The sequence below is a fragment of the Eucalyptus grandis genome, chromosome 7 (assembly GCF_016545825.1).
Source record: "Eucalyptus grandis isolate ANBG69807.140 chromosome 7, ASM1654582v1, whole genome shotgun sequence".
Classification (NCBI taxonomy): domain Eukaryota; kingdom Viridiplantae; phylum Streptophyta; class Magnoliopsida; order Myrtales; family Myrtaceae; genus Eucalyptus; species Eucalyptus grandis.
This window is the reverse complement of record NC_052618.1, coordinates 30,791,859-30,809,571: the sequence shown is the minus strand read 5'-3', so window position 1 is coordinate 30,809,571 and position 17,713 is coordinate 30,791,859. Positions and strand designations below refer to the sequence as shown.

The 17,713-nt window shown below is 38.5% G+C and overlaps 1 protein-coding gene and 1 long non-coding RNA gene across 4 annotated transcripts; both read left to right on the top strand.

The window, feature by feature from the left end:
• Positions 1 to 5,101: 5,101 nt before the first annotated feature.
• On the top strand, positions 5,102 to 6,717 carry LOC120295307. The gene is made up of 4 exons (XR_005552658.1): positions 5,102 to 5,239; positions 5,357 to 5,525; positions 5,990 to 6,107; positions 6,393 to 6,717. It is a non-coding gene; the product is annotated as an uncharacterized LOC120295307 (long non-coding RNA).
• Positions 6,718 to 7,817: 1,100 nt separating this feature from the next.
• LOC104454830 lies at positions 7,818 to 15,967 on the top strand. Of its 3 annotated transcripts, none has more exons than XM_039316414.1 (6): positions 7,818 to 7,884; positions 8,051 to 8,454; positions 8,578 to 8,626; positions 9,726 to 9,822; positions 13,786 to 14,016; positions 14,596 to 15,967. In XM_039316414.1, exons 2-6 carry the CDS (start codon positions 8,066 to 8,068, stop codon positions 14,958 to 14,960), a joined length of 1,131 nt encoding a protein of 376 aa, XP_039172348.1. In that variant the 5' UTR covers positions 7,818 to 7,884; positions 8,051 to 8,065; the 3' UTR covers positions 14,961 to 15,967. The 3 variants fall into 3 exon arrangements, with proteins under 3 accessions (XP_039172348.1, XP_039172347.1, XP_039172346.1); XM_039316412.1 differs by lacking the exons at positions 7,818 to 7,884; positions 8,051 to 8,454; positions 8,578 to 8,626; positions 9,726 to 9,822 and adding exons at positions 10,475 to 10,679; positions 11,262 to 11,522; positions 12,103 to 12,363; positions 12,947 to 13,207; XM_039316413.1 differs by lacking the exons at positions 7,818 to 7,884; positions 8,051 to 8,454; positions 8,578 to 8,626; positions 9,726 to 9,822 and adding exons at positions 10,474 to 10,679; positions 12,103 to 12,363; positions 12,947 to 13,207.
• Positions 15,968 to 17,713: the final 1,746 nt, after the last annotated feature.

The following is a 17,713-nucleotide window of genomic DNA, read 5'->3' as shown; positions in this document are numbered from 1 at the left end:
AGTTAGTCATAAGAAGATAGTAATGATACTTACTCAGAAAAATGGGAAAAATAAAAGGCTTAACTTTTTATTTGCCAAGTGAATGCACTGAAACAAGAGAAGGACATTAATTTTGCAATGATGTAAAGACATCAACAGAAATGTCTCAACAACAAAAAAACCTTAAAACTTTTGCATTTGGATCAATTACAGTCTAAGTGAATCCAATCCAAATGTTTCAACCTATGTTTTTTTTTTTTTTTTTTTTTTTTTTTTTTTGAAAGCTCAGTACCAGAACTACAACATGATTATTATGTTACTATAATAAAAACATAAGGCAAGTCAAAATAATAACAACGTATTCAGAAGAAGACTTATTTAGACCATTAAAAATTTTAAGATGGCAAAAGATGGCAGCTACTCAAGCTACAAAAGTTGCATCTTTTGTCATCACACCACCGTTTAATCACAGAGCAGAGGAACAATTTGGCAATAGAGATTGGATCTTTTCAAGAACAGGCTGAGGCAACAGAAAGGAAATAAAAGATAAAAATACAGTCCGATAGGCAACATATATAAGATTCGTAGAGTGAAGGAACATCTTGTGTACTTGAATCCGCTGAGATTGAAATTGGCAATATGAGAATCACATGTAAGTGTTGAGAAAACTTCTACCAAGTTTTGAAGTTGACAAAATTTTCTTGTTCTTGTTCTTATTTTGAAGAATAGTAGACTTCTAAAGTCATATTGTAGACTCTTGTCAAAATCTATTCATTCCAAAAGTCTTCTCACTCTGACACAATCCAGGTTGAAACCAAGTCCAGAACAAAAACATAATCATATTCAGAATTATTGATCTTACGACAAGGATTCAGTATGAATGTTATAGAGATTTATTCTTTAATATCTGGCTTTATGGCGAAAAATCTCACTTACCTTTTATAAATATATTGATGGAATCAATCATGAATTGATAAAATCAATCTTGAAGAAAAGTTCTTTTTTGGAAAGCATCTACTTATGGAAATTTAGATTCTTATTGTATGGGCAACTAGAATCAACGGATTTTCATCTCAATCTTCAAACAGCTATAAGATTTCCTTAATTGATTCTGTCTAACGGATTGATTGAAAGAACTTCCTCTAAAGAATGCCAACATCTAGTAAGGCATAGAGGAGTATTTAAGGAGCTCATTTAGTCTATTTGATAGTGTGCGTGAAAATTGAAATTCCAAAGTTTGAAGCATTTCCAACCACTTGTTCTTCAATGACAGCTCTTACAAATTGTATTCAAGAGAGAAAATCACAAGAATAGTAACTTTGTGTGGGAAAAGAAATCTTCCACTAAGTGTTTGCATTTGAAATATTGTACTTATTTATTAATACCTTAGTGAATTTCAGCCAAAAGACTGACAGTGTGGGAAAGTGGACGTAAGCTTGATCTAAGCTAAATCACTATAAATCTTGTGTGCAATTCTCTTTTCCCTTAACTCTTTTCAACTTTATTTGTTGCAACATTTTAAGTTTCACAAAAATCTAGTCCATCTCTTATCTAATTTTGAATTCTGCACCGAAGTCGATAGCTCGTTTAATCGACTCGATCCTTTTCAGACTTTGTTTGCAACTTAATTTATATCACATTTACTTGTCAATGTTTGTTTTTAAACACCTATTCACCCATTTCTAGGTGTTAGTGCTAACATTTTCAATGAGAAACATGGCACATGTTTGATGCTACTCGAGCGATCAGTGGGCGATCCATTGACGTTGACTTGTAAGACCAAATGGCACCTCTACAATTACATAGATTCCCTCATGCACCTTAGCATGTGAATGTAAATTGGTGAGTTTTAGGACTATGCCTCGATGTGTCGGGCAATATCTTCTCTTCTAATGAAAAATTCTTAGATAAGCCCAATGTATGTATGGCCAATTCAAAGGTTCTGTCGGATGAGGTGGGTCTCAATCAAAGGGTGCATGTGAGTTGGGCTCACATCTACTGAATGCAGGCAATACCTACTCTTTTCCAACACCCTTCTATCTCTAACAAAACTGATCTATTTTGGTGAGAAATGGTGGTCACTACTCTCTCTCTTTTACAAAAACTTGTTCTTTGCCAACTTATTATGGCGTCTGGTGATTCGTAGTTAGTGCATGCGTTGTTTGCTTCTTCCTTCTTTGGGTTATGATCATGGGGAACATCAGAAGCAAACCAGAGTCGATGGAGCGGAGGAGCAATCATGGAATTAGGACGAGAGCAAGCTTTCCATCATATAATTCTGCTTCTGTCTCTAGTTCCTCTGTTTAAGCATTCAATTCCAACATCTCTTGCAGTTCCTTGATTCCCTTGGATTTTTCACACATGCATGATTTTTGGACAAGGAAAAGAGTTGCTATTATGTTGAAACGGAGAAGAGAGAAGAATGAGCCATGCATTGCTTCACCTAATTATAATCTATGGGTTTTTTAAAATCATATTCATTTGTTTACTTCCATAGCATCTCTATGCCAATTTTCACAGGAAAGCCAGATCTCCCATCAGAATGAAGATTATGAGTTATGAAGACTGGTTATAAGCCCTACCGATGCAGATTATGAATTATGAGCAATTTAGTCATAGTATTTGGATGTAATTACCATGCTAGTGAGCAGATCTAACCATGTGAGCATATCGGCCGTTTGACCATTAAAAAAGGCCAATAATAAGCTTGAGGATGAATTACATCACTCGAGCTCATCCTGTTCACGCAACAAGACCGAGTGAGGCAAAAGTTATTGGTACATTTAATGGTATCGGTCCCCACAATAAGCCGGAAGCCGTTACATCCACGTCTATGTCGTGTAAGGACCGACTCAGCCGACTCATACCTTAGCGGAAGTAGTTGCACTGCAAGGCCGTATTTATTACAATTCTGAATTTTCAAGTGTTATTTGTATTTAAAGATATTATTTGCAAACTAATGTTATTTCGACATAAAGTGAGGGAACTTTTTGGAAGTCGTGTCTATATATTCGTGTTTGTTGTACTTTTCATTATTATTGAATAATAGGAGGTTGATCATATTTGATTATTCATTTAACGCGTTAGGGACCGAAGTCAACCATCCTTGTCTGGTTCAAGAGCTATCAGCCTCATCTACCATTCCTGTGAGGTATATGCTCTCTGAGGCTCATCTTCTCAACATGTTTTGGGGAATCAACACACACAAATACGTAGAAAAAGAGAGGCAAATCGACGCGTTGATCGAGGGAAATTGAGCAACGAGCGGGCCCCGCACAGAACGGAGGCTGGAATTGCCAGAACAAGACAAGACCAATCTTGATAAGACCATCAACACCAGCCAGAGAACGCTCAAGGAACGAAGGTTGGGGTTATCGAAATCAGACCAGAGCGCCAAATTCAAGAAATCTGCTCGAGCTCGGACGACAACCATCGACGGCGGTAGTGGCGACTTTCTGGAAATTGTCGATGAATTCACTGGGATCCATTCGGCCGGAGGAGGAGGAGAAAGCGAAAAGGTCTCGGCTATGGCAATGAAAATAAAGGCAGCCCTTGTGGAGCTGGATTCTCGCAGATTACTTTCTTTCCAAATCACTTGAAATTACCAAGACAGGTAAAAAAGTTTATTCTCATCTTCGTCTTACTAATCTGTTGATATGTTTATTACATAAGAATTCATAATTCCTCAAAGCTTGATCGTTCTCACACTATTTTCTTGAAATTTATGCTGGTTTAAAGACGTGCGTGCAATTGGATTATCGGAAATGTTTCAATAATTGACTGAAGAATTAACTTATATAGATGGGCAATAATTTGAAAAGATAAACACAAAATCTTACAATTTCTTTTATTTGTATTTTTATTTTAAATTGTGCAGCCAAAGAAAATCTCTTGGACCTACCCAACACCACCAAACCCTGCATCATGCCATTTGTCTTGTCGCTTCATTGATGAACTATCAATTTATCACACAACTACGCACCGTGACTTTTACTAGTGTCAATGACCTTTTACAAAATCACCAAAATTTAAATAGAATAATTTCAACAAAATGAATTGACTGAGGATAGACAAAGTTGGGTTTGGGCACTGGGGGATTTTCAACTCAGAAATTGAAGGTCACTTATTGAAATATCACTAACTACGTGTGAATAATTTTTGGCAGGACCACCTACATAGGCCAAAGGCCTAAAGTTAGTCTGTCATGAGGCTTACATGATATTATATGGGCATCCGAGTAGCTAAGCCTTTGTGTTCATGCCCTTGAATTTTTAAAATTAATTAATTAATTAGGACCATGTCGAAAAAAATTCCTCTAGTTGGATCTTTAATTGGTGAATAACAAATATGGTTATCACCTGAGTATGGGGATGTCCACGTCTGTAATCCATCAATTCAAAATCTAGCTCCAATTAGGAATGGACAAAAGTATGACTCAATTAGATCTGCTAATGCTACCACTAGTCTATCAAAAATAAGAATTCAAATCATTATATTATGTTCTATAAAGCATGAAGGTAGTTTTTTTTTTTTTTTTGGTCGGTAGCATGAAGGTAGTTAACCCATATGGTAGTCAGCAAGATTTAAGTCCTCCAATTGAATGTTGGGCCTTTATCCCTAGTTCATCACAAGGTCCTTCAGTTGGATTTTTAGTTAGAAAAGACTTTAGTTTTTCACCTCATAATCAGATTGGAAGAAATAGGACCTTGTGTTTTTCCATCTCTCAGAGAAAATGTCCTTCAATCATGCCTCTTATTGGTGGTAACAGACATTAACAGTCAGTGATATTCACACCCCGTAACCCACAAATTAAAAAGTGACAAAAAAAAAAAAAAAAAACTCTACCGATAAAAGATATGATCGAAGAGAAATTTATTATACCATCTACGTATTTATTACTCTTGCATAATCGTCTCGCTCTCAAGAAACCATTCACATTCTACTCCCTTAATCCATGGTAAGTAACTTGATTTCTCTTTTGTAACCAGCTGCCTTCATTTCTAAGATACTGGGCTGGCAATCATCGAGAGGCCAATGCAGCAGAGCTAGGATCAGGCCGGGGTGTTTCCAAATTTGGTTACAAATTCCCCCGGTTAACCCTTCCGTTTTATTCATGAGGAACGGGGCTCCGATAACCACGGCCTTTGTTTAAGGTCCTTAGGCTGGACCAATTTCTCTTTTGTTCCGGTGATATATCTTATCCTCCTCTGTGGTCGAAATTCTTCAGCCACCACCACTTGAGTTAAAGTATTTCCGGAAGGTACGTATGTGATTAAGCAATAAGTCTGGAAAAAAAATTTCTTTGCTTTTTCTTTTCTTTTTCGGCTGACAGCAATTGTTTTGGGGTTAACAAGTTAGATGATGTTCTTTGCTCCAGGAATTTCGTAGATTACTACTGCAGGAACCTTTTTACTATAGAAAGTCGGATGAACAACTATTATATAAGGTCTGAGTCATCCCAGCCCCGAAATTCCAATTGCCACCTGATGATGGGTTCAGTTGGAGGAAGTAGATCAGAAGGAAATTCTTGGAGCCAAGTATCCAAGGTGAGTTTAGAGACGATCAGTTCTCTAATTCTCAAGTCTTGAAGCTCCATCATCCCAAAGATTCACTAGAACATTATTCCTTTGTTCAAAGTAAACCCCGTTCAATGTTCTTGCCTTTCTCACTCCTAGTCCAAATTCATCCTCAGCATGTTGCATTGGTGGACTTGAGATGAGCCACATCCTTGAAAACGTTAAAAGGAAAAAACTCGATACTTGTCCCCTTGTCCCCGGTTATGTGATTGGAACAGATAGATCTCTTCCATTTTTCCTCAATTATTAACAGTTAGTTTAGTTTGGCAGCTTCTTACGTTGCTATCACTTTTCTCTTCCTTAGCCTACTAAAGTTTGACATATAATTGAGCACTTTGGGATTACCTCGGCTATGAGTGCACACAAGTTTCATTATGTTTCTTTGTCCTTTATATCTAGCTGTCATTAATATATTTCCCACTCTTCATATTCAGGAACTATAGGCGCACTCATTGAAATGTCCAAGGTTGCTTGGCTAGAAAGCGCGTGCAAAGATCCGATGACGACTCCCGTAAATTCGTGGAGTTGACGATGCGATGAGTAGATACAAAGGTAATCAGGGAATACTAGGATCAATAATACTTCTTAGAAATGTCTGTTATTTCGATAAATCTATGGATATAACACAACTCAATGTCATGCCTTGAGCAATGAAGATACAAATTGAGTAATGGAACCTGGAACACTCACCTCTAATTGCTATGCCTTTTCAAAAAGGGGAAGCGCACATCCTTGATATGCATTCTCCATCATTTTCCTGCCGATTTACATGGTGGTTGTGTGTGCTTTTGCTTGGAGAGAAATCAAGTCTTGATGATTCTTTTCTCGATCTAGCAGATTGGAAGAGGGAGCACAGGGATATCGAAGGGCGCCACCGCATCATATGGTAATCAGAATTTTGCAATATAAACTAGAGAGAGAGAGAGAGAGCCCACAGGTTCAGCCGCCATTCAGTCAAAACCCACAGGCTGCGTTTGGTAGTTAGGATAAAATTTAGGATAGGATATGATTTATCTTATCCTATGTTTGGTGCTCGCTCAGGACAGGATAAAGTCGGATATAAAGGGGATATAGACAGGATAAAATTATCCCATGGGGGAGGTGGGATAAAAGTGGATAGGATTTCTAATGTCCATACTAGGAAAGTTATTTCTCTCGAATAACAAACTTATTAAATTAATAAAATTGAAATATATTTCAATATAAATAATATTTGAATTATAATTTAAGAAATTAAAAATAAAAAAATCATTTTTAATTAATCCTATTTTAATTTATATATTCAATTTTAATTCTATCTTATAATAAACATTCAATCTATAAAATATTTATATTTATTATATATTTTAGGTATTTTTGTATTTTAGGTATGTTAGTACAGTTTACTATTTGATAAAATTTTATTAAATAATGATGAAAGGAGAAAAAATAAAAAGAGGAAAAATAAAATAAAAATAAATTAAGGAATAGTGTTACGAGAGATTTTCACCATCTCCGTTTATGAACATTTAAGTTCATTTATAATGATATACAGTTTATATATATATATATATATATATATATATAAAATGTACATGATATGATTAAAACATATCCGATTTTAATATTATGATTCACCAAACAATGGACAGAATATAAAAAAATCTCAGGATTTTATATCATATCCTATCCAGTCCTATCCCGATTAGAAATTCGGACGACCAAACGTAGCCACAGTTTTGACCAGCCAAGCTTCGAAGAAGATGCCTCCGCGTACACGGCCAGTGGGATGCCAAGAGCATAAGAAAAGAGCCTTGCGCGACACGCGACCATTGCCTCTTCTTCCTCCCTACCCTTTGCTCTCCCCTCCCCTCCCTCACCACCTCCCTCTCTCTCTCTGTGTTGGAGATCAGAACATAACCGGAGCCATCCGAGGAGGCCTTTGCTCTCCCCTCCCCTCCCTCACCACTTTCGTTTTCCCTCCTGTTTTCTTCTTTCTGCGGAAGCGATGGCCTCACCATCGGCCAGCACGGGGAGCTTGGACCCTCGAGCGAGCTCCTTGTCATCCTCCTCGCCTCCGCACTGGAGGACGACCCTCGCCGTGGGTCCGGCGTTCCCAAGTTCAAGTCCATCGCCCCGCCCTCCCTGCCGCTTAGCGCCCTCCCCTTGAGCCCCTCTGCTATCCCCACCATGCCGCCTGGTCTCAGCCCTGCCGATTTCTTGGACTCCAAGGTATCTCCTCCTCTCTCTCTCTCCCCCGCAGCAAGTCCTCCGACAGTTACCAGCAGATCCCTAAAGGGAAGACGCAAATGGCTCTACCTTCACTTTGCAGACCAACGCCAAGCAGCAGGTATGTCTACACTTTCTTTATATGCTCATCTCTCTTCCCTTTGCCTCACGATTATCGCTTCATCAAACGAGATGATTCCCGTCCTTCTGACGAGAGCGCTGTGAAATCCGAACTCAATCCATTCCAGACCAACGCCAATAACCGATCCGATTACGATAATTTTCAGTCTCAGGCTCAGTCCATGCGAGAGCAGAGGAAATCTGACGATGGCTACAACTGGAGGAAATACGGCCAGAGGCAGGTGAAGGGGAGCGAAAACCCCTGGAGCTATTACAAGTGCACTCATCCTGAATGCCCTACCAAGAAGAAGGTTGAGAGATCTCTGGATGGCCAGATTACCGAGATTGTCTACAAGGGAACCCATAACCACGCTAAGCCTCTGGCCATCCGGAGATCCTTGGCGTCCTCCGCCTCCTCCGTGCCATCTCTTGCAGTCCCGGTCTACAATCCCGCCGCCCCCAAAATCAATGACCCTGCTTTTTCTGCGCATGGCTCCTCGCAAGTAGACTCTGCAACCCCAGAAAACTCTTCCCCTTCGGTCATCGGCAACGAACCAGATCCCAAGAGATGGTAAGTTGCTAGCTGGATGGAGTTCTGTTTGCTTGTGTGCAAAATTGAAGTTTGTTTATATTACAATTGGATGGTTTTGATCTGCTCCATGGTCCCTGATTCATTTCATTCCTTAATTGTCAGGAAGCAAGAGGGTGAGAATGGAGGGATTTTAGCTCCTGGGAGCAGAACGGTAAGAGAACCAGTAAATTCGTGTAGTCGAAAATAATTATGAGGCACACGTCATTATTGCTTTCTGGCCCATGTTTTCCTCTAATAGGGTACAAGTTATAGTTATTTGGACATGCATACTTAAATAAATATAATTATGAAGCTTTGTGACGAGGTGGTTCAATCACAAAACTTCATTCTATCCTACTTTTGTACTATTTATTTTTAAATAGGTGTTAAAGATTGTCATGGAGCACTTGCTAAAACTCATTACTTTTTGTCTCCAGCTTTATCATAAAGCTGTTGCGCGGATCTTTTCTACCACCTCAATCAACATCTTATTTGCTAAATTCAACAATCAGATGCTATGGCCTTATTTATTTATTTATTTATTTTTTTGAAAAAATTTCTTCTCTCTCAAAGTTGCAGGTGACTCATCCTCGGCCACTGCCAAATCAAATCTCAAGTCACTAGAAATCTGCATATCTTTTAAAACTATTTTATCCAATTTGGAACTCTGGCTCTATGATATTTATTTGCTGAAAAATATGCAAATAGATATGAGATAAACAATGAAAATAAACCAAACAAGAGATTACATTGTTAGTTTGACCGATCAATAATCTATGTGGAGAGTGACAGAAAAATTTAACAATAATCAAGCGATACAATGGAGATTACAATCACTCCACCTCTCAAGTGTTTGCTAACCCCTGTTTTTGCACACTTAAACTCACAAACTAGCACTTAAGACTTATCTATTCATTTTGAGTAACATAGAGAAATAACAGGAAATTTTATTGAGATGTTTCTGGCGGCTTAATCTTCTCATCAGATGAAAATACAACTCAAAAACATAGGAAATTTAGGGAATAAATCCTGCTGGGCTATGCCCCCAAAAAAATAAAAATAAAAATCACTGAGCATGTCCCAATTGCCTGGCCAGGTGGGCTATGGGCAACAAGTCCACCTTCTGGCTGGGTGAATGACGGGCAAGACCTCCAGGCAGATCAATCTGATGTTGAGCACGGTCTGCATGGACTTGAGATATTATTTCAACACTATCAATATCATTTACATGTTGAATGTACTAACATTGTTGTAATTGCCTACTGCTTCAGGATAAATCAATCTCTGATCAGCCTGTCGCTAGTTCAGTTGATACATCCCTTAGTTTGGGTTTGGGCCCCTGTTCTCATGCTACTGAAGATCAGAAAGGTAGCTTTCATTCCTCAAAGAATAGTTACATGTTAAATGATTTGGGGAGAAGATTTGCAATATGACACCGATATAACCTTATCCATTGAAATTCAACCTTGGTCTGTCCTAAAAGATGAGTTTTCTAGTAATCTTTGTTTAGACAATAGCATATTGCTAAGCTGGAGGTGACTAAAGAGATGAGAGTTTTCTGTGCTTCCGAGATCGCTATCTCGATGCTTCTGTCGATAATATTGCATTTATATATGCATCATATTACTATTGTAGATGGCATTAAGTCTATAAGTGCTGCTATTTCCAAGGAAGCACTTCTTGTGCATCGGGATTTATTTTGGGCTTAAACGGGCTCATTCTTGATAAATGGGGTGACCAAGTGATTTTGTTTATAGTCAAGAAAGCAACTGACTTTGGCTTGCTGTTTTCAAGTTGTCCCCTTAGATCAGTGTAGCTGCATTATCATGACAAAATTGCAGAAAGAGAAGTTTATATATCTCAGGGTAGATTATGATAATGATTGTGCCTTTGCCTCATGAATTTGTTTCTGTACAGAACTCAAGCAGTTATTTGGAATTGATTTGCTTCACACAAAGACAGGCAATGTCATGAATGAAGGATCTCTGCCGAGTGATCTGACAGAACAAGAAAATGCGACTGTGTCAAGTGAAGCGAAAAACTAGTAGCCAAGCAGAAGCAAAGAGCAGAAAGTGATTTTGTGCCAATGCAAAGCACTCGAGATACAAAGACTGAACTATTTACCTTCTCTCAAATTGCTGAAAGTGATTTTGTGCCGATGCAAAGCACTCGAGATACAAAGACTGAACTATCTTCCTCTTCTTATGCTGCTGAAGACCAGAAAGGTGGCTTTTATTCTTCAAATAATCATTACATGTTAAATGATTTGGGGTGAAGATTTGCAACATGACACTGATATAACCTTGGCCCATTCAATTTCAATCTTGGTTTGTCCTAAAAGATGAGTTTTCTAGTATTCTTTGTTTAGACAATAGCATATTGCTTAGCGGAAGGTGACTAAAGGAATGAGAGTTTTTCTGTGCTTGCGAGATTGCCATCTCAATGCTTCTGTCAATAAAATTGCATTTATATATGCATCAAATTACTATTGTAGATAGCAAAAAGTCTAGAAGTGCTGCTATTTCCAAAGAAGCATTTCTTGTGTATCGGGATTTATTTTGGGCTAAAATGGGCTCTTTGTCTCTGAACTGATCCAAAGTCGATAAATGGGGTGATCAAGTGATTTCGTTCACGGTGAAGAAAGGAACTGACTTTGGCTTTCTGTTTTCAAGTTGTCCACTCAGATAAGTGTAGCTGTATTATCATGAAATGTGTTCGACAAATTGCAGAAAGAAAAGTTTTTTATATCCCGGGGCAGATTATGAATAATGATTGTGCCTTTGCCTCATGAATATTTTTCTATACAGAGCACAAGCCGTTCTTTAGGATGGATTGGCTTCACACTAAGGCAGGCTATGTCACGACCAAAGGATCACTGCAGAGAATTCCGAAAAAAGAAGAAAATGCGACGATGTCAAGTGAAGAGGAAAAACTAGTAGCCATGCTAAAGCATAGAGCAGAAAGTGATTTTGTGCCAATGCAAAGCACTCGAGATGCAAAGAATGAACCATTTACCTCTTCACATGCTGCTGAAGATCAGAAAGGCAGCTTTTATGAAGATAAGAAAGGTAGCTTTTATTCTTCAAAGATTCATTACATTTTAAATGATTTGGGGAGGAGATTTGCAACATGACACTGATATAACCTTGGCCCATTCAATTTCAATCTTGGTTTGTCCTAAAAGATGAGTTTTCTAGTACTCTTTGTTTAGACAATAGCATATTGCTTAGCCAAAGGTGACTAAAGGAATGAGAGCTTTTCTGTGCTTGCGAGATCGCTATCGTGATGCTTCTGTCAATAAAATTGCATTCACATATGCATCAAAGTACTATTGTAGATAGCAAAAAGTCTAGAAGTGCTGCTATTTCCAAAGAAGCCCCTGTGTATCGGGATTTATTTTGGGCTAAAATGGGCTCTTTGTCTCTGAACTGATCCAAAGTTGATAAATGGGGGTGATCAAGTGATTTCGTTTTTGGTGAAGGAAGGAACTGACTTCGGCTTTCTGTTTTCAAGTTGTCCACTCAGATAAGTGTAGATGTATTATCATGAAATTTGTTCGACAAATTGCAGAAAGAAAAGTTTTTTATATCCCGGGGCAGATTATGAATAATGATTGTGCCTTTGCCTCATGAATATTTTTCTATACAGAGCACAAGCCGTTCTTTGGGATGGATTGGCTTCACACTAAGGCAGGCTATGTCACGACCAAAGGATCACTGCAGAGAATTCCAAAAAAAGAAGAAAATGCGACAATGTCAAGTGAAGAGGAAAAACTAGTAGCCATGCAAAAGCATAGAGCAGAAAGTGATTTTGTGCCAATGCAAAGCACTCGAGATGCAAAGACTGAACCGTTTACCTCTTCACATGCTGCTGAAGATCAGAAAGGCAGCTTTTATGAAGATCAGAAAGGTAACTTTTATTCTTCAGAGATTCATTACATTTTAAATGATTTGGGGAGAAGATTTGCAACATGACACTGATATAACCTTGGCCCATTCAATTTCAATCTTGGTTTGTCCTAAAAGATGAGTTTTCTAGTACTCTTTGTTTAGACAATAGCATATTGCTTAGCCGAAGGTGACTAAAGGAATGAGAGTTTTTCTGTGCTTGCGAGATTGCCATCTCAATGCTTCTGTCAATAAAATTGCATTTATATATGCATCAAATTACTATCATAGATAGCAAAAAGTCTAGAAATGCTGCTATTTCCAAAGAAGCATTTCTTGTGTATCGGGATTTATTTTGGGCTAAAATGGGCTCTTTGTCTCTGAACTGATCCAAAGTCAATAAATGGGGTGATCAAGTGATTTCGTTCAGGGTGAAGAAAGGAAGTGACTTTGGCTTTCTGTTTTCAAGTTGTCCACTCAGATAAGTGTAGCTGTATTATCATGAAATGTGTTTGACAAATTGCAGAAAGAAAAGTTTTTTTATATCCTGGGGCAGATTATGAATATTGATTGTGCCTTTGCCTCATGAATATTTTTCTATACAGAGCACAAGCCGTTCTTTGGGATGGATTGGCTTCACACTAAGGCAGGCTATGTCACGACCAAAGGATCACTGCAGAGAATTCCAAAAAAAGAAGAAAATGCGACAATGTCAAGTGAAAAAGAAAAACTAGTAGCCATGCAAAAGCATAGAGCAGAAAGTGATTTTGTGCCAATGCAAAGCACTCGAGATGCAAAGACTGAACTGTTTACCTCTTCACATGCTGCTGAAGATCAGAAAGGCAGCTTTTATGAAGATCAGAAAGGTAGCTTTTATTCTTCAAAGATTCATTACATTTTAAATGATTTGGGGAGGAGATTTGCAACATGACACTGATATAACCTTGGCCCATTCAATTTCAATCTTGGTTTGTCCTAAAAGATGAGTTTTCTAGTACTCTTTGTTTAGAATAGCATATTGCTTAGCCAAAGGTGACTAAAGGAATGAGAGTTTTCTGTGCTTGTGAGATCGCTATCCTGATGCTTCTGTCAATAAAATTGCATTCATGTATGCATCAAATTACTATTGTAGATAGCATAAAGTCTAGAAGTGCTGCTACTTCCAAAGAAGCACTTCTTGTGTATTGGGATTTACTTTGGGCTAAAATGGGCTCTCTCTCTGAACTGATCCATAGTTAATGAATGGGTTGATCAAGTGATTTCGTTTTTGGTGAAGAAAGGAACTGACTTTGGCTTTCTGTTTTCAAGTTGTCCACTTAGATAAGTGTAGCTGTATTATCATGAAATGTGTTCGACAAATTGCGGAAAAAAAAGTTTTTTATATCCTGGGGCAGATTATGAATAATGATTGTGCTTTTGCCTCATGAATTTTTTTTCTATACAGAACTCAAGCCGTTCTACGAACGGCTTCACACAGAGCCAGGATATGTCACAAGCAAAGGATCATTGCTGAGTCTTCTGAAAGAAGAAGAAAATGCAACAGTGTCAAGTGAAGCAGAAAAACTAGTAGCCATGCAGAAGCAAAGAGCAGAAAGTGATTTTGAGCCAACGCAAAGCACTCGAGATACAGAGACTGAACTATTTCCCTGTTCTCATGCTGCTGAAAATCAGCAAGGTAGCATTTATTCTTTAAAGATTTGTTACATTTTAAATAATTTGGGGAGAAGATTTGCAACATGGCACTAATATAACCTTAAGCCCATTCAATTTCAACCTTGCTTTGTCCTAAAAGATGAGTTTTCAGTACTTTTTGTTTAGACAATAGCATATTGCTAAGCTAAAGAGCAGTAAAGAGACGAGAGCTTTTCTGTGCTTGTGAGATTGCCATCTCGATGCTTCTATCAATAATATTGCAATTATATATGCATCAAATAACTATTATAGATAGCATAAAGTCTAGAAGTGCTGCTGTTTCCAAAGGAGCACTTCTTGTGTATTGGGATTTATTTTGGGCTAAAACGGCCTCTTTCTCTCTGAACTGATCCAAAGTCAATAAATAGGGAGACCAAGTGATTTTGTTTATAGTAAAGAAAGGCACTGATTTTGTCTTTCTGTTTTCAACTTGTCCACTTAGATCAGTGTAGCTGCATTATCATGGAATGTGTTTGACAAATTGTGGAAAGAAACGTTTATATATCGCGGGGTAGATTATGATAATGATTGTGCCTTTTCTCATGGATTTGTTTCTATACAGAACTCAAGCCGTTGTTTGGGATTGATTTGCTTCACACAAAGGCAGGCTATGTCACGAACGATAGATCTCTGCTGAGTGATCTGAAAGAAGAAGAAAATGCGACCGTGTCAAGTGAAGCGGAAAAACTAGTAGCCATGCAAAAGCAAAGAGCAGAAAGTGATTTTGTGCCAATGCAAAGCACTCAAGATACAGAGACTGAACTGTTTCCCTGGATAATGAAAAGGGCGCTGATCCTCATGCTACTTTGGGAAAAGTTCATTCTTATTCATCACACTCAGAGTGGGAAGTTGGTTCACATTACTCAGAATTGGAAGTTGGTTCACATTGCTCAGAATCAGAATCTGAAGACACTGATGAGAAGATGAAGATTCAAGCAAGTCGAGAATATCATAGGAGAGAAACATCGGAAAGTGCAGTTTTGCAAATGCGGAACACTGCAGAGCCAGAGGTTGAACCCTTTTCCGTGGAAGTAAATGAAGACACTGCTTCTGACGAAGTTCATTCATATTCCTCAGAACAAGAATATGAAGTTGATTCATATTGCTCAGGTCCGAATATGAAGTTGGGGATAAAAGGCGAGGATAGAAGCTAGTCTAGAATATAACGATATTATACACATACCAAAGATGAAAAAGGAAAGTTCTTCACATGCTACTTTGGATGATGCCGATGCCTTAATTGATATGTTAGGCAGCGGTGGAAAACAAGAAGGGAGATCATCAGAAGGATGGGGTGGAGTTAAATATGACTCTATAGTCGACCATCTCATTAAGTCCATAAAAAAATCTAACATTGAAAAAATTGGAATATATGGCAGAAATGAGGTTGCAAAAGCTATTGTCATTGAAGCTTTGAAGGAATCAGCAATTTTGAGAAATTTATTTGATAGAGTCATCTGTGTTACTGTTCCTCTGAACTGCGACATGGAAAAGGTACAAAAGGAGATTGCTGGACAAATATCTTGTGATTTAACTGAAGCCAATGCAGTTGATATGCCACATTCGGTGGTGAATCCATTGGAAGGCCTCAAGTTTTTGCTCATTCTTGTTGGCGTTAACCAACACATGAAGCTAGAGACATTGAGGATTCCTGAAGCAACACCACCAGTTGGTAGCAAGATAGTCTTTGTGACTAGATCAGGACAATTGTGCGATGAAATCGAAGTGGATAAGAAAATATGCTTGGATGATCTGTTGCTGTACGAATTATTTCGTCAGAATGTGGGTGAAGTTGTTTATTATTCTAAAAAAGCCATAGCTAGAGAAATAGTTAGGATGTGCAGGCCATATTCACATGCTGTTATTCTAGTGGCAAGGGCACTGCAAAATGTTGATGACATTTTAATCTGGAAACATGTGCTTGAAAGACTGAATGTTCGACCTACGAGTCATGAAGTAGGTATAGAAACTCTTATGGTTAATGTATTAAGATTCTGCATTGACCAACTAGAAGATGATAAAACTAGAAGATGCTTGAAAAATCTTGCTCTTTGTAACAATTACCATGAGATTGCATCTGAGTCTGCCATAGGCCTATGGGTCGAGAGATGGTATCGTAGACGCCCATGATGAAGGCCAAAAGTCCTAAAAGATCTTGTCAATGCTAGCCTGCTCCAAGTTGATGAGAATCGGCAATTTGTGAAATTTCAAGACCAGGATCAGGATATATTAGTGAACTTAATATTTCAGCTCGAGGAAAATCGTGTGTTTCGATGCGAGGTGGCTTGGATTTGATAGAGCCACCAGAGGTTGAGGAATGGGAGAGTGCAAAAGAGATTTGTTTGATGCATACCGCAATTTCTGAGCTACCGAAGGAACCAAGGTGCCCTTCACTTTCGTCGTTATATCTGCAAAGAAATTACAAGCTAAGAAAGCTTTCTTCTTCATTTTCAATCAGATGCCTGCTCTAGAAGTATTGAATCTGTTTAGAACCCGCATTCGGTGCTTGCCGGAGTCCATATCTCAACTTGTCGGCCTCAAAAGACTCTTCTTGAATGATTGTGTCCTATTGAGATCGATATCGCCAGCAATTGCAGGGCTCAAGCGGCTGGAGGTATTTGATCTTGAGGGGACGAAGATTAAGAATCTTCTCGGGAAATTGAATGTTTAATTAATTTGACTTGTTTGGGAATCTCAATTTCTGGAACCGAACCTTTTAGTGACTCGAAACAGTGATTCCTCATGGGGTAATATCTTCTCTATTGCACTTGGAAGAACTGAATCTAGATGTGGATGCCAATGCCGAATGGTGGGATACATGTGCTGAAGGTGTTTTATCTGAAGTTTGCAACTTGAAAAGGTTAAGCACTTTCAAATTCTCCTTTCCTACATTGGAACTTTTGAGGCAGTTTAATCAGCTAAGGAAATCAATGGAGCATCCATCTTTAGCTCAATTCAGACTTCGTGTTGGTAATCATGCTAGCCGCATCATGAATCGGCTACCTTCAGATATTGAATTCGAGCTGGAACAGTGCAACGATTCTTGAGGTACACAAATGGTGATGGTGTCTTCACGGATATTAAGGACATCCTGCAACAATCGAGATGCTTTTTTTCTTAGAAAGGCATGCTAATCTTAAGAAGCTGTCTGAACTAGGGATAGATAGCATGGACCAACTCAAGTGGTGTGTTCTGGGGAGTGTAATGAGCTTGAGGTGCTCGTGGATGCATCGATACCCTTCATCAAGAGGCTTTAATGAATCTCACTTTGCAAAAGCATTTGTCTTGAATCGCTAGAGTTTACGTATGTGTATTACATGAGAAACTTGAGAAACATTTGGAAAGGCTCAATGCAGAAGGGATGTTTATCTTCTCTCAAGCTGTTGACATTGTGTAATTGCCCCGAGTTGATAGTTATTTTCTCAAGCGAGATGCTTGATAATCTCAACAACTTGGAAGAGGTCACAGTTGAGGACTGCCCAGCCATCAAAAGCCTAATTACCTGCCAAACTTCTACTGGCAAAGTTTGTGAGACGTTGTATTTCCTCCTATTTTGAAGAAGTTGTCTCTCCATTACGTACCTAAACTTTCCAATGTATCCTGTGGGCTACGGATTGCACCGAGGCTAGAAAGATTGAGTTTTTATGACTGCCCGAGTCTCAAGTCTCTTTCGACCATGA